Source organism: Monodelphis domestica, chromosome 7 (assembly GCF_027887165.1).
Source record: "Monodelphis domestica isolate mMonDom1 chromosome 7, mMonDom1.pri, whole genome shotgun sequence".
Classification (NCBI taxonomy): domain Eukaryota; kingdom Metazoa; phylum Chordata; class Mammalia; order Didelphimorphia; family Didelphidae; genus Monodelphis; species Monodelphis domestica.
In genome coordinates this window covers 228,538,051-228,562,699 of record NC_077233.1, presented here as the reverse complement: position 1 = coordinate 228,562,699, position 24,649 = coordinate 228,538,051, and the positions used below count along the sequence as shown (strand labels likewise).

The window sequence follows — 24,649 nt, the reverse complement described above, 5'->3', positions numbered from 1 at the left end:
TTTCAGTCTCCTAAAAAATGAGGGTCAAAAATTAAGTAACAATGACAATAAATTTTTCATTATTCATAATCTAATCATTTTCCTTCTCCCTCCTGCTGCCTACCTTTTGATCACTTTATTGCTCCTTAGCACGTCCACCAGAGGGGTGGGAAGGAGAAGGGAAAGAAAGTGAAACTTAAATCAGTCAATGTTGCTACTAGTGAGAAACTCAAGTAAAAAAGACTTTGGAAGGGAAGTAGGTTTAATAAAGTATGGGCATTTTCTGTGAATTTCACTTATCTAAGTTCCCCTTGTCTTCTCTTTAACTTCTATAATGGAAAGCTAACTATAGGCTAAAATGCGGATGATAGTTATTAGTTCTACCATAAGTAGTTATCAAATAATCAAATTAACCAACTATGGTATTACTCTGTGAATAAGCAATTATCTAAAGTATTCTAAAAAGAAAAATAACTAGGTAGCATCATGGGTAGAGCATAGAACCTGGACTCAGAAAGAACTGACCAAGTTCAAATCCTGCTTCAATTACTAGCCATGTGACTCTGGGAAAGTCATTTAACCACTCTCTGCCTCCGTTTCCTTATCTGCAAAATGGGGGTATTAACAACATCTACCTCCCTGTGCTGTTGAGAGAATCAAATGAAATGATGCTTATAAAACACTTTGCAAACGTTAAAATACTATATTATTAACAATTATTATTGTTATTTCTTTAATACTGTTTATTCTCTCTCCTAGTAGGCTGCAATGAATCCCCTACACTATAGGGACAAAGAAAGGACATGGAGATATCAAGAGACAAAACAATTTAGTTCCATGTTACTGTTAGTCTAGAGCTGCTTACAAAGTGCTAACTCTTAAGATCTGAAAAATTTCAACATAAAGATGGGGAATATGTTCAACATACCTTGGCAATTTTTCCACCACTAAAATTTGCAAAACGTTTCAAAGATAAGGTAAGAACATTAGATGATCTATGTATAGTAAACCTCTTTGAAGCTGGAACCATCTTTTTACACCTTAAAAGAAGCACAAAGAGTTGGTTACACTTGAGATGAATGTTTTCTTTAGTATTTCATGTTCTTACTTGATCAAAATATATGGCTAATATTCTCTTCAAATATTCCAAATTAGTTTCCAAAAGAAGTTTAGAGTTCAGTGCAATGAGAGACAAAGCTCAGAGTATATGATGAACCCTAAAACAGACAAAATCATAATGAAATTAAACTTGAAGCTTTCCAGAATGATTTTCTGACATGAAAAACATATAGGTTTTTTTACTTCAGTACTTCTTGGATCTGTTACCTCCACTGATGTGGACTCTACCTGCAGTGAAGAAGATCATGACCTATTCCTTCCCTCTCGTTTTCTGTAATTCTTGTCCATAAACTCCCCAAAGTTTCTATAAAAAACCTACTAAGCATGCAAGGGGCCTTCCTCTAGGTCTAGCAGATTTTGGTGGGGGTGGGGTGGGGGCAATTGTCCTCGACTCTCGCCACAAGACTAGCCTATCTCCTTTTCTAGTCATATATCTTTCTCTGATGACATCCTTTACATCACTTCTTTTTTCACCCAATCTTTGTGGGTAATGTGCTGCAACTTACTTATGCCCACCAGGCACCACTTCATTGTCCTTTAAGTAACACAACTTTAATTCTTCAGAAACTGATGTTCTATGACTTGAAGCCACACAGCATCACCAGAAGAATACTGTTAAAAAGATGGGCCTTTGTTTCTAGGAGATTCTTGGTGGGGGTCTTTAAAAGCACCACCCAATTTCCCACAGGCAATCCTTGTCCACAATACTCAATTCTGGGCCCAGATCAGCTCTAGGTTTTTAGGAAACTTAAAAAAATCAAAATACTCCAGATCTTGATCAAATAATATAGATGTTGTTGATACAATGATTTTTTTTTTACACCTTTCTTAAAGCTGTTGCAAGGAATGAGATATTCTGTGTAACTTGTAATGAAATAGAAAGTTTAATTTTTTCCAAATCCCTATAGTGAGTTATCAAATCAAGGAGGCTAAATTACAAAAGAAATCAAGGTTCCATGTGAAATGGTCTTCTGAAATATAAATATTCTCTGGGTTGCACTGCAGAGAACAATGAAAATCAAGAAATCAAGAGGCCTACCTGGGCTAAAATTCTAGTTCTGATTCTTATTTAACCATATGACTGTGGTTGTCTAGACTCTGAGTCTCAGTTTCCTCAGCTTTAGTAAGGCGGGGATAATAAAACTTAGAATGTCAACTTTATGGAATAATTTCCAGTAAATCGTTTGTTAATACTGAAACACTATATAAATTCAAATTATAACTATCTTCATCAATACTAAATTTATTATCATTAACATAAAAGTATTATAGAAGGAAACAAGTATATCAATTATGAAACTATTTCATTATTATCATTGTAACCACAATCTCCCTTAAAGAAATAATTTTCTCAAATAGTAAATGTGATATTAGGAAAGAATTAACACTTCACATGACTGAAACATCAAAAAAGACATGTTATTGGAATATTATTGGCTATTAACTAGACTAAAGGAACTATATCTGGGAACTTCTCATAAAGACAGTTTCCTCAGATCCAGACACAAGGGAAAAACCAAAAACCAAAAAAACAGAAGGCAAATTAATGAATGAGATCTTGACCAACATTGGTTCTGAATGCTAGTATAAAAGTATCTGCTAGCCTTGGGAAAATCTAATAATAGCCATTAACAGCAGTGCCAAAATTAAAAATAGAAAATAAGACCTCCCTTCTAATGAAGAAGAAAGGGAAAACAGAAAATAGTTTCTAATTTTAAGCAGATGGAAATTGGACAACTGGTTAATCTAAAACAGGTTGACTACAATCTTATTTCTCTCTTCTAAACTAAACTCAAACTGCTATGGTCAAGAAATAGTTTAGTTTCTAAACTGGAAATATGAAACAGAATTTTTAAGCTACAACATGTGTCAGACAATGGCACCTACCAACAAAGTATATTTTATATCCTAGCTCTAAACAGACAATAGAAAGACAGGACTAAAGAAAGAACACAGGTGTTTAAAATGGGCTTTTTGCAGCAATGAAAAGCATGGGAATCAATGAAATTGCTGTGTAATTACCCGCACACATGGACTATCTCAATTGGCTGGCAATTCAACTGTATTTTGTTATCTGGCCAATATGCATTTTTGATTCACTTTGTTTTTCCAGTGTGAACTGATCTCTTTTGAGTAACTGTGAGTTTCATTGCTTCAATCTATAGTATTTCAGGCTCAATACAAGCACAGTGTCATCAGTGAATAAGCAAATCAAGAGAACCTGGCCAATGATAGGGAATCCTTCTCTTTGGACTTTTATACTGGGGAATATCTTTCATGAACATATAGCTCACTATTTTGTGCCTTGTGTGATGCAAATAATTAGTGGACTCCTCAAAGTTATTTCTGGTTGATATGATTATTGACTATTTATGACTTTAACAGATACTGAAAAAACCCTGTTGGAGGAGAATCTTTAAGCTTTTTAATAATAAACAGATTACAAACATTGGGATCTTATATTCTCTACACATCTGTCAGCTGTGTGACCGGTAAGATGTGGTCCACTATAGAAAATTATCTGGGAAAATCTTTTTGCTCTTGGTTATATTTTCATCAAGATGACTATCGAGAAATGATAATGATATAAAAATGAAGAAAGGCATCAATAAAACTTATTGGGGGGGAAGGGGGGAAAAGACAGTAGGTATAAGGGTCAAGAATTACTGTTGTCTCCCAAGCTCCCTACCCACCTCCCTTTTTTTGTAAATAGCTGCTTTAGGAAATCAAAATCAGACAATGTTCATCTTACTTGCTACATTTATAGGAATTTTCTCCATCTAATTGCTCAGGCTTCACAAACTGTTCCAAGGCCTTGTTGACACTCTGGGCAGCCTAGAAATCAGAAAGATAGTATAGCATTTTACTATAAATACCACTACAACAACAATTATAATAGTGGTATAGATACCCAACTTTCACTTTATAATCTATTCTAAATGCCTTGATCTGATATAGAGGTGACCTTGGACTCTCAAAGAATATGCCAGAGCTTTGGCAGGTGCTACCCAAGAGGTAAGGATGGACTATTTCCTGATAACTAGCCTTGATAAGTGATGATAAGAAGCTCATCCTCAAGTTGGTCACAGAGAAATGAGTTTTTCAGTCACAGATACTCTTGAGAATATCTACTAAAATCTAGAGTTCTGATTTGTGCCAATAAAGGAATTATTCATAATGACAAAAATCACAAATCCTTAAAATATTGCAGAGTATTATAGAGACTGAAAAACATGAAAACTTATGTAAACCACTTGCTATCATAACAAAGGAATCTTTTTACACTAAAAAAGAATAGTACTGAGTTTTACCATAGATAGTAAAATGTTCATTTTTGTTTATTGCTTATTATTTTATTTCCTTTCTAAAATCAGAGACTATATAAAGTCTGGGAATTTTTTCCCTAGAAGTATAAAATTAAAATATGGAGTTTAAGGACACTGACAAGCATATCTCAGTTTATGATGAGATCTGTATTAAATCATTTAAAAATGCATAGGGTTTTCCCAAACAACACTCAACCCTTTGTTTCAGTAGTTTAGTAGTTTCAATGGGGTCTATAGGTTATAATACTTACTGTCTGAATAAGTGTAACACTAATCCCAGGGGTAGTTATATAACTTTGGATACCAGAGAACATTAGGCAAAAATAAACATTAGAACTATGAGGATTCAAGAAATGGGTGCTTTAAAGTAGTGAAGGCTAGAAAGGGAGGATTTTTTTTCACAAATAGAACCAATAAAAGACATAAAATAACCAAGGTCATGTGGCAAGGAGCCACAACTCAGCACTGATGTGATTCCTTGCTCTTTTGTAGCTCCTAGAGATACCATCTAATATGGTAGATTTCCAATGATTTACTGTTGAATATAACAAGAAGACAGAGGAAAGGTTTTAGTTATTATATCTAAGTGTGATTTTTATTCCTCATTAAGTTATATCTCATTGGATTATTTCTCATTGGGAGACAGTGGTAAAGAAATGAAAATGAATGTATAGGTTTTCAAATGACATTCCCAGCACAGGGAAGACTATCACCTACTACAGTACATCTGAGCATCTTAGATTCATAGCTTATATGCAACTTGGGTCTAAATCAGCTGTGTATAAGTCTAGTCTAGTTTTTAATGAGTTGTAAAGCCTGGAGAGACACAATGGGCATCACTAAGTTTCTTTATTCTTGACTACAACAACAAAGACATGATTTACCTTTATTTCCAATGGAATATCAAGGTATGGATCGAAGGTATCAGAAACTCCTTTGCAGTTCATACACTTTACTAAAATCAAAATGAAAAAGTTTAGCAAAGTACAATCATTATGGCAAAGACCAACTATTAAGATGGATGTACATAAATGAAGTACCATAATTAAACAAAATTTTAAATTAATGAAATATATTAGACTATACCTCGAGACCTCAGGTAGCCTCCAAATATTTGACAAACAAGAGTGGTAGCTTGGGAGTGCCGGTCCAATCTGAAAATAAATTAGGTATACTGAATTTTTTTCAGAGCTAGATCACTTTGAATAAGTATACTCTTAGAAGCATGTCTATAACCATCTATCTAAACCAAAGGACAAATTTAAATTCTATAGCAATTCAGAAACCATAAATTATAAAAACAGATGCTCTGAACAATGAAAAATATTTATATGGCATTACTATCTATTAATAAAACTAATAAAAATACCTTTAACTTTCAAAGCATCTTTGCAAAAATCATCATCAGCTCTGTACAATAATCATATGAAATACAATTATTGTGTTATCCTCACTGTATAGTTGAAATTGGGATAGGTAGGTGGCTCAATGGACAGACAACCAGGCATAGAGATGAGAGGTTTGGGTTCAAATATGGCTTCACATAATTCCAAGCTGTGAGATCCTGGGGCAAGTCACTTAACCCTATATTGCCTACTTATTACTATTCTTCTACCTTAGAACCAATACTTAGTATTAATTCTAAGACAAAAGCTAAAGGTGTTGTGGTTTATTTTTTAAAGAAATTGAAATTCAGGTTGGCTTATCACAGGGCTAATTAACAGCAGACATAGGAACAGAAATCAAGCCTTTTAATAGTCTAGTGCTCTTTTCTCTCTAACACACTGTCATTTCTTGAATGAAAATGTTCAGAACCTAAAAGCCTTTCCCATTACTCAATATTTCTATTGTTACTTTTGACTCACCAATATTCACTCTATCACTGTCTCCTCTGTTCATGTTCAAATAGCGAAACTACTAAAATCTTTTATATACAAGGATCTCAATACCTTTCTTGTGTTTGGATTACTAGAGTTCACATACAAATAGGAAGTGTTTTCATTTTTACTTGAATGGAATAGGCCATTTGGGTCTTGAGTACATACTGTATAATACAGACTATAATTTGATGTTATATTCAGGTTCCTAACTTTCATTTATAAAGGCGATTTTCTAAAGCGGAGGGTGCATTAAGACAGGTGTTCTACATGCTATTCTAGCAGTGGTGTCAAAGTGCTTATAACTTAGCAGGGGAGACAAAATATAAAATGTTTAAATGCTAATCCCATGATATTGACTATTAAGCAGGATAAAGTGCTTAGAGGTGGGAGAGATCAGGCTGGGCTGAAGCAAATTTAAGAAAGAAGTAGTATCTTAATTGGGCTTTAAAGGATCAGTAGAATTTAGGTAGAGGTGGAAATAGAGGACTTTTCAGGAAGAGAAATGAGCAAAGGCCCAGAAACCAGAATGCAAATGGCACAAAAGATAACCAGGCTTGGGAAATAGTAGAAAATGAGGCCAAAGAAGAAGGGTGGGTGGGGCTTATGGAGTGTTTTGAAAGCCAGACAAAGGACTTTGGTCTTTACATGCAGTAGGAACATACTGTAGGTTTCTGAACAGGAAGTAATATGATGAATAAGATAAGCCTGATGGAATTATATATTATAGATTAAAGAGGACAGTATAGACACTAGTTAAAGCTATCAAAGTAACCCAGGTAAGAAGTGATATAGCAACCTGGATTTAGGCAGTGGCAGTGAACTTGAAAGAAAAGGGTGAATCACTAATATTTCAAAGAAAGAAATGATAAGAATTGGTCAAGACAAGCATGACAGATTGGATATAAGAAGACAAAAGGAAAGCAAGATAACACCAAGATTTCTAGCCTTGGGAGACTGGAAGAACAGCAAAAATGACTAAAAGGAAAACCAGTTCAATTTTCAAAATGTTAAATTTGAAGTGATAATGAGATGGTTAGTAAAAGCACTACATGTCCATTAACTCTAATTTCTGACTATTTAGGACATTAAATTATTCCAAGGGAAAACATGCCTCTCTAGGGCCTAATTGGGGGCCTATTCCTTTCCTTAATCATTTTGAAGTTTGAAGGTAATTTCAGCAATCAGCATAGATATTAAAAAAAATTATTGCTGAAAAGTAAAGCAAACTATTTGCTTTTCAACAAAAAGAGGCAAAAAAAGTTTAATTACACAGAGATACAAGTAGAAGAAAATATTGTTACAGTGTTTGCACTTACTTAGTGCTGCCATTCAGGCATGCTTTCTGCATTGCATCAACAGTATATCGAAGAAATTCATGGGCATCTTCCTGGTTTCCAAAACGGAAGTGTTTAGCTATACCTATGGAATTAAAATAAAGAAAAAGTTTTTCTAATCACATATTATTTTGTCAAAGATCCTGTGAGAATGCTTTGATTTAATAACATGTGCATAATTCTTTCATGAAGTAATGTCAATAACAAAATCAATGAGCATTTATTAAGTAACTAAGTATGTGTCAGGTCTAAGGATATGAAGAAAAAATTTAAACAATCATGGATTTAACATTCTATTAGGAGAAACAACATGTACTTAATTTAAGTAAATATAAATTAAATATGTATTTAAAACAGGGTAATTTTGAGAAGGGAAGGGAGGCAGTCAGAAGCTGGGAGGATGAAGAAAGGCCTCTTTAAGGAGGCAGCACTTGAGTTTAGCTTCAAATAAAACTAGAGATTTCTAAGAGGTGAAAAGGGCATACAATCCAAGTATGGGACAAAGCTAACACACAAAAAAAGATTCAAAATAGAATGTTGTTCCCAAGTCTTATAGTTACACTGGAATACAGAATATAAGAAGAGAATAATATGTATTAAAACGGGAAAACTAGGATAAAGCCAGATAGTGAAAGCCTTAAAATGCCAGTGGAATTTGTCTTACACGACAGGTAAAGGGGACCCAACCAGTGGAAATTTATGAGTAGGACAGTGACAACACCATACTTATGTCCTAAGTACAGTAATTTGGCAGGCATGTGGAGGATGGATTGGAAAGAAAGAGACCTGAAGCATGGAAAGTACTGAAATAGGAAGATATTTCAGTAACATAGGAGAGGTTATAAAGGTACCTAAACTAGGATGGTGGCTATGTGAGCAGAGAAGGGGTTTTATTATGCCAGATATGTTGTGAAGACAGAAAAGACAAGACTTAGCAAATAACTAGATACAGAAAGTGAAAGTGAAGAGAATGATCATTGAATTGTTGAAAGTATAGTTGATGCTCTTAAAGGAAACAGAGAAAAGTCAAGGAGGAGGAGAGGTTAGGGAAGAAAGACAATTGTTCTGGATAAGGTTAATATTAGATGCCTAAAGGAACTCCTGTTCCAAAAGGCCATTGGTGAGGAGGACCTGGTGTTTAGAAGAAAAAACAGGATCATATATATAAATCTGGGAGGTATCTGCAGAGAGATGACAAATGAACCCAAAAGAGTTGATGAGATTACTGAGAAAGATAGCATAATAAAAAAAGATAAATGGGCCTAGGATGGAGCTTTGTGGTAGACTCATATTTAGGGATTAGTTCAAAAATGAGAATCTGCTGAAGAGGACTGAGAAGAGTTAGAAGTGTCACAAAAAATCCAGAGAGGAGAGAATAGTCAAAAGGGCCAAATGCTATGGAGATATTCAAAAGGATGAGGACTGAGAAGAGGTTATAGATGTGGCTATTAAGAGCTCATTAATGAGACTGGAAGCCAGAATGCAAGGGTATAAGAAGAGAAAGGATAGGAATAGACTGAAAAAAATGTAGCTAGGTTTCCTAGAAGTCTGGCTGTGAAATTGGCTGAACAATGTTATCAATAATGATAGCTTGAAGGAATGGTAGGTTCATTTTGAAGGGGTTTCTTAAGAATGGAGGAGATCTGGTTATGTCTTTAAGGCATGTTTTGAGGTATCTGAGATAGCATCAACATGGGCATACATGGTGAAACTCCCTAGTAAAAAGCCAGGGAATAGTGATGAGAAGACTGTGAACCAGGCACTGGACTCTGGCTGGAGATAGGCAGTAAAGAGAGAATAAAGATCCAAAAAAAGTATGACTCTAAGGGCAATATGCTAGAAGAGTTAGGAGGGCCCAAGACCAAGTGTGTAAGAGGAGAAAGTGGACTTAGCAAGTAGTGCTACCTCCTCTTCACTGACAAGAATAAAAAAGAGGAGAATGAAGAATATGTCAAGGATTTGATAGATATATAATAGAAAAAATGAGAGCTTGTATAGTGATGACTCCATTTTCTCAGTAAAATAGGAGGCCAGGTCTTATGCTAAGAGGAAGAGGGACAAGAATGGTATAGGATGAGACATCATAGAACAACTTTCTTGAGGAAACAGACAAAGTGACTTTTGGAAAAGTAAGTGCCTTATAGCAGGAGTGGCTAGGATGAGATCAGATAAGCAGCTTGTAAAAGACCCAGTAAGTATGACTGTGACTTCCTCTGGTACCATTCAGGAGCACAAGAAAGAGAGGAGGCAGATAGTGATAACAGAACCACATCACAAAGAACTGAGATTGTGTGAAGTTGACCTGGTAATTTCAGAGCCAAGAGAGGAAAAATATAGCTAGAGTAGGGAATGTTGGCTTAGAAAAATACTAAAAGCAGATCATCTGGAAGACATGAGAACAAAGAGTAGGTCTGGGAGGAGTGAGGCACAAGGAGAGATGGGGCAAAAAGAGGTTATAATCAGAAATAGGAATTTCATCATTCTTCATTATAAAAGTGGAACATTTGTGATGTTTTGAGATTAACAATGAGATTATCCCTGTGTGTGGTGAAAGTGGAGGTCATGGAAATTAAGGAGGTTAATAAAATGGAAGGCCAGGTATTAGAAGGAGCATCAATATAATAAGGGTGTCGAAGAGGACTATGATCCAGGTATTGGACTTCTTGAGAAAGGAAGGAAAAACGGCCTGGTGGCTGATATATAATTCCTAAGACTGTCACAAACTACTGTGAAGATAAATAAGATAAACTAGCCAATAAATACCAAAATAACATTTTATGAATAAGCAACTTACGTCGAAGATCATTGATGACTGGCATCGGTTTGATGACATTGCCAGGATTATTGAGTGCCTGGGTAATATGGGCCTGCATGGTACACATCATACAGAATCCTTGCTCATGGCCTGAAAAATTATGGAAGAAACACTGAAATTAGTAAAATTATGATAAACACCATGATAGATTTATTTAAAAAAAAAAAACAACCTAAGAACTTTTGTCCACACTACAATTCATCCTAAACACCAAGAGATATTTTCTGGTCTATTTAGGGGAAATAACAAGAGATCTCCCATGTGGCCAAAAGAGAAAACTATCAAAAATGGTGACAAGAATCTAATTAGTTTCATTTGGGACAAAGGGAGATTTTTCATTTAATTGTAATTCCTCCTCAGGCAGTGCAGTGTTTTGTGAAAAGAGAAGTGGATTTGGAGTCAAAAGAGTTGTGTTTAAAATCTTATCAAAGTCATTTTCCCATGGAGAGGTAGTGAGTGTTTAGTACAGTGGATAAAGTATTGGACTTGGATCCAGATCTCACCTCAGACTCTTATGATCTGTGACCTTGGGCAAGTTAATTAACACTCTAAGTTTCAAATTTCTTTGGTGTAAAATTATTAAGTTGGAATAAATATTTCTGAAGGTCCCTTCCAACTCTAAATGTATGATCTATGGCTTAGACCCTGTGAGGTTCAGTTTTGTCGTGTCATAGGTGACATTTAAAGTGAGGGCAATGGATGAGATGATCTCTGAGACATGTTCCTTTATAGCTCTTAATACCTATTATCTTATTATTTCTATTGGATAGGTTGTAATGGGAGATTTCCATTCATATGCTGCTTTCAATAAGAATAAAAATTGCAGTGAAAATATCAGTGAGCTCAAACTACAGGTAAAACAGCCACCCAGCCACCCTTCAACCTGAATCCAGAGGAGAGTCATGATCCAAAGGAACCAGAGCAATTGAAAAATTTATTTATTGATGGTTTGATCTTTGAACTATGTATGACAGTTTTAACACTGAAAAGTGAGGTAGTCTATGTGGTGAGAGACTCCCAAACAAAATATTACTGAGGCTTTAGGTTTGTTACTTATTTTTGTATTGAAGAGACAGCTGTGGCGATGTGTGCTCAGCCACATTAGGTTGATGAGCATGTAGCAGAACAAAAGAAAGCTGTTTTCTTAAAAAGATCCTATAAAATCTGGTGCACATCTAACTGTGAAGAAAGTTTTTGTTGGTGGTATTAAAGATACAAAAAAATATAACATAAGAGCATACTTTGAAAAGTATGGCAAGACCAAAACTATAGAAGTTATGCAAGATTGATAGAGTGGAAAGAAGAGAGGATTTGCTTTTGTAATTTTTAGTAATAATTATATAATTAGAAAAATTATTGTTCAGAAATATCATACTATTAATGGGCATAACTGTGAAGTGAAAAGGATCCTTTTGAAGCAAGAGATACAATCTGCTGGCTCACAAAGAGGTCATTGGAGGTACCTCAGGCAATTTTATAGGTTGAGGAAGAAACTGGAGGTGGTAAAAGAAACTTTGGCCATGGTGGAAACTTTGGTGGAAGATGAAGTGATGGTGGTAGCAGAAAAGGCAGTTATGGAGGTAGAATTGGTGAATATAATGGATTTGGTGGAGATGGTTGCAACTATGGAAGTGGTCCTGGCTACAGTAGTAGAGGGAGTTATAGTTGTGGCAGTGGACCTGGATATGAAAACCAAGGCAGTGGATATGGTTGGTGGTGGTGGTGGTAGAGGAGGATATGATGGTTACAATGAAGGAGGAAATTTTGGTGGTGGTTACTATGGTGGCAGTGGGAACTATAATTGTAGTGGGCAGCAGCAATCAACTTATAGACTCATGAAAGGAGGCAGTTTGGGTGGAAGAAGCTCAGACAGTCCTTATAGTAGTGGTTATGGACCTGGTGGTAGAAGTGGTGGATATGGTAGAAGGTTCTAAAAATTCATCAGATGAGGGCTACAGTTCTTAGTAGGAGAGAGAGCAAGGATTGTCAGGAAAGCTGAAGGTTACTTTCAGATAGTTGTCCCAAATGCATTAGAGGAACTGGAAAAATCTGCCACAAAAGGAACAATGATCCATAGTCAGAAAAGTTACTGCAGCTTAAACAGGAAACAAACCATTCTTGTTCAGCACTGTCATAATTATAGTTTTCAAAAAGTGCAGCTATTGATTAATGCAATGTATCAATTAGATGTACATTTCTTTGGTCTATTATCTATTGTAGCTTTGTCTTTTCTTTTTCTTTTCAATATATCAGGTATACTGCCCTATAAATCATATTAGTGGTTCCAGAATAAAAAAATTAAGAAATTTTTAACTTAAAAAGAAAAATATAAATGAGGAATTATTGCCTTTGATGGTGCAAGGTTGAAGACTTGAGATCATTTGCCAGTAACTTAATACACCTTGGTTAATTACAAAAGGAATATATATTGGGGGGGGGGAAATCGCTTTCAAAAAAGTTCATTCTAGAGAATGATATAACAACTTAAAAAAAAACACAATAGCAGTAAAATAGAAATATGTTCAACTAGGAAAAAAAAGGGAGGAGGGAGAGAATAGGTTGGTCCCATTGAGAAGGAAGACCAATTAAGAGAGCCTAAATAGTATTCTTAAAGTGTCAAGAAGTTGAGAGGAAGGCTCCTAATATATTAGGTGCATTCTCTGTTTTGGATTTATGGGCATACACACAAGTCACACCAAATGGGAAAGCACAGATGGGCTGTGATCCACAGAGTATTTACATGTATAGGATCACAGCTCATTAGCATCCTGGATAGTTAATGTCAAACAATAAAAACCTGATAACGAGTTTATTCCAAATGTTAGATAAAGTTATAGGAACAAAGAACTTTAGAAAGTATTTTTTAACAGACAGAATGACAAAATATAAATATGCTAAAATTTTAGTAATAAGTTTTTTACCTATTATTCTACCACTGAATATCTATTAATACTACCAGGATAACATAGTTTAGGAGAGGACAGGTTTGTTTCCATTTAGATTAATACTGGTTTAAGATTGTAAAAATGGAGATTTGAACCCCAGACTTCAATTCCCAGAAGTCCTTGGTAGCTCCCAGAATTCCCTATAATCCCACTGGAGATACCCACCTGGGCCGAGAACAAAATGAGTATTTAAACTGACTGTACCGCCTACTTGGGCTCTCTCTTGGCTTCCCCTTCTAGGCATCCCCGGCTCTCTACCTAGCAGGCAAGATGTAGGTTGCACGTGCTTTCTTATTTTGTATTTTCTTTATTTCTTAATCTTTAATAAACCTCTAAAAATATGATACTTTTAGCAGAGAAACAAATTTTAACTGTTACAGTTTTGGCGAACCACATTGGTTGTGATGAAATACCCTCAATCTTTTTAACTTTCCTAAATCTTTACTAAGTTCAGCTTTTAAAAGCTAGTGCCTAGATAGTGATTTTTTAAAGTCATGTTTCTCCAAGGCTTTTTAGCAAGCCTCTTGACTCATCTCTGCTGGCCCACCTGCTGCCTGCAATACAGCCTGGCCCAGCAATTCTGGGAGGATGAAGAAAGGCCTCTTTAAGGAGGCAGCACCCCATGCCCAGGACTCACTTCCACCAGCTGGTAAAACCGGGGGTGACTTTTCCTTAGGCTACAATTAGCCTCCACGTGGACTAGGGGCAGGGGATAGCAGAGAAGGAGAAAGAGGAGAAGGAAGAGACTTTTCCAAACAGGAACTTAAAGCATGGCTACTTTAAAAGGATATCTTTTGACTGCATTGATCCTTTTATTTACTTCACCTGAATGCCAGGGGTAAAATTCAGCTCCCTGCAACTATTTAGCCAAATTTGAGATTCCTAAAATTCACCCTTACTATGGGAAGGCAGTTCAGTGGCTCAGTGAATTGAGAGCCAGGCCTAGAGAAGGGAGGTCCTCAGTTGAAATTGGCCTCAGACACTTCCCAGCTGTGTGGCCTTGGGCAGGTCATTTAACCCCCATTGCCTAACCATTACCAATCTTCTGCCTTCTGACAATAGGCATCTAAATGGATAATTTAAAAAACAAAAAACTCAAGGAACTTTAAGGAGACTGGAGGTTATATTTTTAAGGCTTTTCAGACTCCAATGTTTTATAAAAATCTCTGTATTTTATTGCATTTTGCTGATTCTTTTATTTAAGGTTTAACTTTGTGATTTTAAGTTCATATATTACTGCATTCTGTTACACTGAATCAGTTTAATGTACTGGGTTTTAACTACTGTTAAATTCTGTTGCTTTTCCCCTATAACTATACTGAACAAACATTATTGAGTAGGCCCATATAAAAACAGCTTTTTGATTTTTGACTTTGTAAATTGTCACAAAGAGGATAGATGGACTCCATCAAAAAATTGCTATAACAACCTTTGGAAAATTTAATGAGCTAAATATTTCAAATTGATTTTAAGGGTTCTTTAGACATGATTTTTAGAATTTTTCGTAACAATCTCTGGTCATTTTGTCTGCCCCTAACACAAGGTAAGGCCCATTTTAGTAGCTGAAGTGAAATACAATTATAATCCCAACTCCCGCATTTATAAAAATGTGAATGGAAGCTGGGAAGTTAATCCCAGAGCATTTTACCCCTAGAAGCCTTCCCCCCCCAAAAAAGGGGAGCATCTCTCATTTATACTCTTCAGCTCACCACTTTACTTCCACCAGAATATCTAGAATTCTTGATGATGTTCAAAACCCGAAATAAGTTTCACTTTGTAAAAAAATATGTTTACCAAAGTTGAAAGATTTGCTATGTTTGTAAAAATTGTGACAAATACCCATCAGTTCATAGGCTTTTAAAAATGTCATACAGTGGGGGCAGCTGGGCAGCTCAGTGGATTGAGAGCTAGGCCTAGAGACAGGAAGTCCTAGGTTCAAATCTGGCTGCAGACACTTCCCAGTTGTGACCCTTGACCCCCATTGCCTAGCCCTTAACACTCTTCTGCTTTGGAGCCAATACACAGTATTGACTCCAAGACGGAAGGTAAGGGTTTAAAAAAAAAATGCCATACACCAACTCATGTGTAAAAAATGATAGTGTTTGTTTGCTATTGTAATTGTATTGAGAATTTGGGGGATAATACTTGTAATACTGCTCTTTATTTAAAAAACAAACAAACTGTTACGTTGTAAAATTCATTTGCTTGTACTCACAGTGGATCATGGCCAGATATGAAGAGGAAATGGATCTCATTTTTGGTGAGAAAGCCTTGTATTCTATATTTTCTTAGCTGACACAGTATGTCAATGATTATAAGCTATATTTTTGAATTTTAAAACTCTTATTATTATATTTTTTTTGCATGTGCAATATACTATTTCAGTTTTTTATTTTTTCTCTCCTTTTTATATTTGAAGCACATGTCAACAGTATTAAGATTTTCTTTAACTTTTTGATTTTGCAGTAATATAAGTTTAAAATGCATTTGCTATAATGTCAATGCATGCTCCAAAAGCTTGAGACTATAAAAATGATGCCACTAATTGTTTTAAAAAAATATGGGACTTTGCTTAATGATTCTGTCTGATTCCAGGACAAAATATACAAAAGAGCCATTGCACAGGGCCAAAGATAAACCAATCCAGGATGGATTGATGCACTTCTACGTCAATACAAAGGACTTGAACCTAGTGTGAAGACTCAAGGTTGCGACACTTAACATAAGTTAAGACATAGGCCTTCCTTGTATCCACACTCACTCTGAAAATACTTACAGACGAGTATCCCAAACTTGGCTTCTTACCAGGCTCCTATAATCTAAGTCCTTTTCTGTCTTTCACAGTGTGACAAACTTTCTGTAGTCCTGGCTACTGACTGGGTAAATACTTACTTGCTTAGATCATTTTAATTGGACCCTGATTCAAGGACCTGTTATAGATTTACTTTTCCTTTACTTGGAATTTTTATACATAAGACTTTGATAGTCTATATTTTTATCCAGAAATTATCTTTTTTAATTTGAATTTTTCTGATGTCTTTTTAATTTCTCTTCCCAATTGATTCATATACCTCATAACTTAGCCATGCATCCCTAAGTGATCCTGTGTTTTTCAATCACCCTCTTCATGGGGGAATGTAAAAGTATTATTTTAAATTGCAAAGTTTAAATTCCTTTTGAGAAGAATTTTAGGTTAAGAAACATGCCACCTCTCCGAATCCAGAAACTGAACTGTTTGGAGAAAACATGAAGATGCCTCCAGACCACAAGCTGCACGAGAAGATCAAGAATGAACTTTGGGTGTGGTTGATTGAACATTTATTTGTATGTATACTTTCATGCCAAAGGGGAATGCCCCCTAACTGGCTTTTTGTCAATGCATCTAGCAATTATTGGTTTGGTTCTTTTTTCCTCTTATCCTCAAATTGTTGTAATCTTTAAGTTGATTATGTTTTCATGATCCTTTTGGGGAAACTTTTCCCAATAGGATCAAATGGCGAAATGTGAAAATGGAGATTTGAACCCCGGACTTCAATTCCCAGAAGTCCTTGGTAGCTCCCAGAATTCCCTATAATCCCACTGAAGATACCCACCTGGGCCGAGAACAAAATGGGTATTTAAACTGACTGTACGGCCTACTTGGGCTCTCTCAGCTTCCACATCTAGGCATAAGAAGCTCTCTACCTAGCAGGCAAGATGTAGGTTGCACGTGCTTTCTTATTTTGTATTTTCTTAAACCTCTAAAAATATAATACTTTTAGCAGAGAAACAAATTTTAACTGTTACAGGATACTACTCTTTTTGAACCTTAGGCTACAGAGTTATATAAGCCAGGAAGAAGGTAGAGAAGGGAAGAGGTAAAAAAGAGAAAGGAAGAGAGAGAGAAGGAGGAAGGTGAATAGAGAGAGAAGGGAAAAGGCAGAGAGAAAAAAAGAAATAAAGAAAAAGAAGGGCAAAGAATGGGGAAGAGAATAGAGAAGATAGAGAGAAGGGGGGACAGTAAAGAGAAGGGGAAAGGTAAATGTATCCTCCCAACAAAAGAACTGAAGGAAAGTTTTCTCTCCTCTATTGCTTCAAGAGACTAATGATGTAAGAATTTCCCCCCATTCTTCTAATAAAGTTGAGCAGAATAGGTTACTCCTTAGTATAATGGCAAGAACACTGACTCTGGAATCAGACAAAATGGATTCAAATCCTGCTCCTGATATTTACTACTGTGTATACCTTGGACATGTTATCCTTCCCTGTGCCTCAGTTTCCTCATCTGTAAAATGAGGCCCAGATGGCTTCTGAGATCAGTTCTAAAGCCATGATTCCATGTTATTTATGTCATAGACTGTTACTTGTTGGCAAGATAAAGAAATGTCAGCTGGAGAACTACCAAATGATCATTAAACATATTCCTTTTAAATATACTTCACTTTGAACTAGATGCAAAATTTTTTTTGAGCTGTTGGTTTTAAATTGTTGTATACTAAAAGCCTTTTCCTTTTCCATCCCAGATTCCTACAATAATCCAAATCAGACTCTACACACTAGTGTTTCATTTGGTGTTGACTGTTCATATAGTAAGGGTTTAACAAATTCTTAACTGTTCATTTTGACTTTGACAAAAATAAAAAGTACATATACAAACAAAACAAAAAACAAAATGGCAAAGAAAAACTTACATATTTTGGAGTGTTCATGAGATAACATATAATTGGCAAGAGGTGGCGTATATGTTAAACACTGCAATGCAGCATTGACAAAACACGTATTGCCCAGATTTTGGAGCCCAGCTCCAACTCTGTGAGATTGTTGCCACTTTAGACAAATTTTTTCAGCTGGAAAAAGGACCTTCTGTGGAGGTGCAATGCCATCACCTGTAGCTGATAAAAACAAAATACACTTTATTTCAACGTTACCTTTGAAAAAAGTTATGACTTTTTAAAATATAGACTTTATTATAGTTATGCTAGTCTGTATTACACTAATTGGCAATCATCTCTTTGAATACTCAGATTAACCCAGACTTTGTAGACATTTTTAAAACTATAGAAATATCTGTATATTTCTGGAGGTCAAGAATTAAGAGAACAATAATTATTTTAAAAGTACAAAGTCAAGTACAAAGGTCACTCCATATGCCATATTTAAATAAGCCTCAACAAAGCTCTTATATTAACATGTACACTAAGTTTGAAAGTTTGTTTTTTGGGTTTGTTTTTTTTGAGAGGCAGCATCTCATAATAGCTTTGAAGCAATCTGGCTGTATGACTTTAGGTAAGTCACCTTTCAGAACTCTTGGCAACTCTCTAAGATTATAAGTTGCAGAGAAAGTGCTAGTCTGCCCTGGTAGAGGGAGATTCCTCACTTTGGACCCTATGCCAATGCAAGTTCCTATTATTATCACTGTTTTGTTTTAAATGTGAAACTGATTGAAATAAGGTTGACAAATTTTGGCTAAAGGAAGGTTCCATATCACAGAAAGGCAACCGTGTTAGATAGAGGGAATTACTTTTAGGTTGGGTGGATAGCAAAGTAGATAGCGACCTGGGCTTAAAACCAGAAAGACCTTAATTTTAAAATCTGGCCTTGGACAATTATTTTGTAATGACCTTGAACAAGTAATTAACCCCTGCCAGTTTTCTCAACTGTAAAATGGGGATAAAAATATCACCCACCTTCTAGAATTGCTATGAGATTCAAATGAGATAATAAAGTGCTTACCATGGAGCCTGGCATATACAAGGTACTTAATAAATGTTTGTTTCATACCTGTCTAAAAGATCTTGGAAGATTTAAGAAGAAAAATAAGAAATAGACAATTTACACACCCTGTGGATTTCAGAAAGAAGGAAGCATCTGCTAGGAACTTGGCATCAGAATTTTTGGAACAGTAAGGAGTAAGGAGAGGGGCTTTGAAAAGATGAATGATTAAAGTGAGTGAATGAGGACCCTGGAAAAAATCACTACAACTGTGGAAGACCAGGCATAAAAGATATTTAGGCGAATGACTCCAATAGGTACTAACTTGTAAAAAGGAAAAGGTTATATTTTGCCCCTTATCACAGAAACTATGACTAGACAGTTTCGGTCTTTTGTTGTATTTTGTAAGGGGCTGTTGTTGTTTAGAAAGAGATGAGAGCAAACCATTGACAGAGACATCTTAATTGGCTGGTTTCTCAAGACATTAACAAAATGGACACTTATTTGTTAGATTCATACAAGTTGCTTATGGGACTATATTAAATATAATGATCTTTAATATTTGTTTTAAATCTTTGTTTTTTTACAGCCATTAAAAATAAAATATTACTTCAATTTCATAATTGTATTGTATATGAACTGTATCTCCAGAGTGTCTTATTAGGGGGCCCACCTTTAGTGAAAAGTTTTATGAAATGCCAGTTCTCAGGGAATTTCTGGGTCATACTTAAAGCTAATGAAGTATCTTTCATGGAATAACTACAAATAAGTATATTTTGTAATGATTTTCAGTATTTAAGAGAGTAATCCAAGTTGTTCTTTGAGTGGCCTGTGCTTCAAGGATAAAGACCTAAAAATAATAATTAGTACATCAAGTGTCCTATTTGTGCATTTATCAAATCTAAAAAGATGTGATATCTATCTAATAGGGAGGCAGTGTAGCATAATGGGTAAAGAATCAGCTCAGAGCCAGGAATACATGGATGTAAGCCTGCCTCTGATATATATTGGCTGTAAAATGTTTGGTACCTCACTTAACCTCTCAATGCTCTAAGCTCTAAGCAGCTAACAGGGATTCTTAATCTGAGGTCCATTAACTTTGTATTTTAATATTTAATGTGATTTTATATTCTTAAGAAATTTACATTTGTCAATATATATTGGTTATTTATATTATGGCAATAATTAATATTTGTAATCAAAGCATAGAGGGAAGTCTTACTCAAATAAAGAACATGATACAATAATTAATGAAACTGTTCTTTTCCCATCTCCTATAATGGGTATTTGCAGATATATTTACTCTTGTGAAAGGCCAAAAAAGTCCTGGCCCATCAAGGTTGACTTAGAGCTAAAAATATTAAAACCTTTTTTCTGTCACAGACTCTTTCACTCTGGTGAAACCTACAGGCCCCTTCTCTGAAGAGTGTTTTCAAATGCTTAAATTACACAATATAAACTAAAATATAGTTACCAAAATATTTTTTGTGAAAAGTTCAAGGACCCCATGTTAAGAACCGTTGTTGAAGAGCCATTAAAAACCAACCAGAGTTCAAATATATTTCGAAATAAGTATATTGAAAGTAACACAAATAGTAAGTTATCTACAAAGATGTTTCCAAGTAGAAATTATTGTCTTTCTCTTCATTTCAAAGTCATCTGAGCAAAGTTATCAAAACCTGCATTAGACTTATCTTCTAAAAGTCTGATGTTTTGTTTAGGCTGCTTTAGTTCAACTCAACTTGACGTTTGCATTGCTATCAAGTCTCTTTCAAAGTATTTTAACTTCATGCTAGGTTAAGTGATTCTCTGAACTTTGCCAAGACTCATCTGGCTATTGGAAGGCAGGCATGACAGAGAAACAAAGACAAAGAGAGAAAGAAAAATGAACATTTAGAATTAGGAAAGCAACTATCAAGTTTGTTGAATGTGACAAGTATTACTAGTTTCATTAAAATTCTCATTAGGAAAAAAGTTTATTCTTCTAAGAATTAAGGCTAAAACTACAAAAAGTCACATCTAAAAAACATTTTATAATCCAAAAAAGGAGATTTTTGGTGAATTTATAACACAAAACCAAATGCAATATATCAGATAGAATTTTTCTAGTTACATTTTTCTTTTCAAAGAAGAAAAATAAATACTCACATTGATCTTTTTGTGCTGATGGCTTTGGTTTGTCAGATATAGATGAATTAGAATATATTGCAGCACCAGGTACTGGTCCTAAAGAAATTTTATGTTTGGGGATGTCTGTCAAAGAAGATACAGCTCCCCAACTTGCAGAGCCTGAGTCCATGTCTCCAAGTGAAGGTGCCACTGAGCTGCCAGGTTGATTCTGACAAGCTGATGGGTTGGAAGATTCAGATACTTTGTCAACTATAGTCATTGTTCACCTCTGGAAAAATATAAAGTTGGAAATTCTATTCATAAGTAGATAGAAAGGGCAAAGAGTTATTTTTCTATCAGTGAACTAGCCTGCTTTTCTAAATTTTCCTATCTATTTGTAAACAAACATTTTCAAATTAATCATTAAAATTTCAAAGCATGTTAAATACTATTTCACAGCAATAATACTTTCACTGTGATACTAGCTTTAAAAAATGCTACACTTCAGAAAACATCAATTAATTTTCAAATATTAGTAGAATGCAATATTCCAAATTGGACTCCAACATTTACTTACTCTATCTAGCCTCCCTCATCACCACCAAATCACAATTTTACATTTAATAAGCATTTCAAAGTGGTACCCCTTTTTGCCAAAGTGCAATTATGGCATTGAAGTAATACATGTAAATACAAGTAAAATTAAATTGTGAATTGTATCTAACTTCTTATGTGTGTACTCCCTCTAACAAGGAAGATGGCAACTTAACCACCCTGTCATTCTGTGCAGCTCTTGTCCAAGTCATCCCTTAATATTACCTGGGGACTAGTTTAGCACCCATAGACTGTCCAGATATTATGTCCTTCACTCTTACTATACAAGCAACTCATCTATATTTTTCCATCATACATAGTTTTGGTGGTATGTTTTATGTATAATTTATTGCTGGTATATGCTATAGCACACTATATGTCTTCTTTCCATTGTCCTCTGGATGATTTGAAATTTTGATTCTTTGAATGATTATGGCAGTCCATAATTTACAACCATATATAATCACTGGAATAATACTAGTGTTTAAAAGATGTTTTTGTTTCAAGAGAGAAATGTGAGGTCACGAAAAGCATTATAAAATTAGTCAACTGCAATCTAGTCCATTTTCTTTCTCTTATCCAGTATTAGACCCAGATCTTTGTTCATTTGCATATCTGTCCCAGATATGTGTACTGATGGACCACTTCAACTGGCCTTCTATCTAACTGCATTTCATAGTGAGGACATCAGGCATTCTACATCCATTCTAGTTTTCCAGTGTCAATTCTTAAGCCAAACTTTTTTGAATGATTGTAAATATAATTCAAGAGGCTCTTTACTGTTTTAGAATATCAATCAGCTCTTTGTCATCTATAAACATGCACTATCTATAATAAATGCCTTTTCCATTTGGACTTTTCAGGACATTCTCCTTAACAGTAGTAAACACCTTCGGTGAATATGTCTCTCCTTGTTTTATGCCTTACTGGCTATCAACAGTCAGCACTGACAGAACAAAATTGTCTCTGTTTTTGTATCTGTCAAGGAATCTTGTATGATTGTACAAGAGTATGGAAGATATCTTACCTGAAGAGAGTACCTAAAAATTACATTTTATTCTACCAAGACAAATGCTTTTTCATGGTCAACAAACAATAAGCAGAGTAGGATTATTTTCTCTACCTTCTAGGGAAGTGTGTGACTATAAAGATGTGGTCTGTTGTAGAATATTATGAAAACTTGCCTAGTCTCATATTTTCATCAAGGATAAGCTCAACATGTGTATAATTATTCTCATACAGATTTTGTAGTTGAAAATGGAGGCAGATGGGTAAGTGGTTATCAATGTCCTATTGATTGTCTTTTCCAACTCAATCTTTTCACCTTCAGGTATCCTGAGCATTGATTCTTGAACATTCTCAAAGTCATGTCTCTTTTATCAGGGACTTCTCGGCATATTTGGTCTGCCATAGCCAAACTTTATGTCTTCTTGTTTTTTTAGTAGCAGATTTTTTTGTCTGGCAAGAATCTGCTTCATGGTTTTAATTTTGACCTCAATGGAAAGGCCATATAGCACATTGGTATATAAGCAGAGAGACAATGTTTCACACACGAAAAATCAAAACTTTTATGAATTGGCTCATGTAGAAGAGGTAACTTTACATATAACATTTAGATAGAACCTTAAGGAGAGCATGATACAAGGAAAAGTGTACTGCATTTGAATCCAGAAGACTAGGATTCAAAACCCATCACTGTCACTTATTAGTTATGTGATATTGAACAAGTTAGTTCCTTAACCTTTGTATACACCAATTTCCCCATTTGTAAAGAATGGGATTCAATATAGATAACTTCTAAGCCCTCTTCCAGCTATCAGTCTGTGATTAGGGCAAAAGTATCAAAATTGAATCAAATGGAACTATTTTGAGTAAATTATCATTATAACTATTTTCTATTGGAATCCCAGAATTTTGGAATTTGAAGAGGTTTAAAACCTTTTTCTAGTTACTGTGCTCCTTTTCTACAAAGCTTCCTGAGTGAAATACTCAAAAATACAAAAGATTGTTCTAACCATTCAGATTGAGAAAAGAACAAAAGGGATGAATATTGTTCAAAGGGACAGAATGAAGCATGAGTTCATGGCCACATAGATAGCTAGTTAGTAGCAGAGACTAAAACTCAAGTTTCCCAATTTCCACTATACCAAGTGAACTCTTGGGGAAAAAAATCATAAAGCATTTACAGAATTATCATTAAAGTACTTTAATAAATACAAGTTTTGCATTTCATAGAAGAAGAAATGTTCACGCTCAACCTAGATGTGACAATTTCACCTATTTGGATAACCAGAAAATCTAAAAATTCAGAGCCCCAACCCTACATATTTCACTTATATGAAAGCACATTTCCTCACTTAAGGGCTATCTTTTCTTAGTTTGCAATTAAGTGTAACAAACTTAGATAACCTGGTTTCAAAGCCTATTCCAAGAAGATTAACAGCATCAAGTTAAAATAGGAAGCTGACAAAGAAAAAGAACACTAACAGCAAAAAGCAATATTGGGCAGACTGACAGCAATGGGAGTAAAGTAAAAAGATATAAAAAGTAGATGCAAAAACTCAAATTGGAAACAAGACAATTTTAGAAGTACTCAGGAATCAATTCTCAAATTCTCCCAAAAAGGAAACGATTCTAAAGAAAATGGAAAAAAATCATCACTGCACTTTTACCCCAAAAAAGAGACACAAAAGAAAACTATTAACTCAAAACCAGATTTCTCAACTCTCTAAGTCTTTATGTAAAAGGCCTATGAATGCCCAGAAAGCATCCCCAATGAAAACCTGAAAAGGGAACATGCAGGCTTTTATGGGCTATTATTTTTCACACCAGACCATCACACAATTGATTGCAAAAG

At 35.0% G+C, this 24,649-nt stretch overlaps 1 protein-coding gene and 1 pseudogene across 7 annotated transcripts in view; one reads left to right on the top strand and one right to left on the bottom strand.

Moving 5' to 3' along the window:
* USP42 (ubiquitin specific peptidase 42) overlaps window positions 1-24,649 on the bottom strand; it is a 114,849-nt gene that overhangs the window by 26,662 nt on the left and 63,538 nt on the right. For all 7 annotated transcript variants that reach the window (XM_056804351.1, XM_016423891.2, XM_056804353.1 and 4 more), the window contains 8 exons: window positions 21,238-21,487; window positions 18,069-18,269; window positions 10,433-10,543; window positions 7,621-7,723; window positions 5,511-5,578; window positions 5,309-5,379; window positions 3,851-3,933; window positions 908-1,019 (listed from right to left, as the gene is read on the bottom strand). In XM_056804351.1, coding sequence (XP_056660329.1) covers window positions 908-1,019; window positions 3,851-3,933; window positions 5,309-5,379; window positions 5,511-5,578; window positions 7,621-7,723; window positions 10,433-10,543; window positions 18,069-18,269; window positions 21,238-21,478 — 990 coding nt within the window. In that variant the 5' untranslated portion in view covers window positions 21,479-21,487. The remainder of the gene's footprint in view (window positions 1-907; window positions 1,020-3,850; window positions 3,934-5,308; window positions 5,380-5,510; window positions 5,579-7,620; window positions 7,724-10,432; window positions 10,544-18,068; window positions 18,270-21,237; window positions 21,488-24,649) is intronic.
* On the top strand, window positions 11,230-12,182 carry LOC130455450 (heterogeneous nuclear ribonucleoprotein A3-like; annotated as a pseudogene).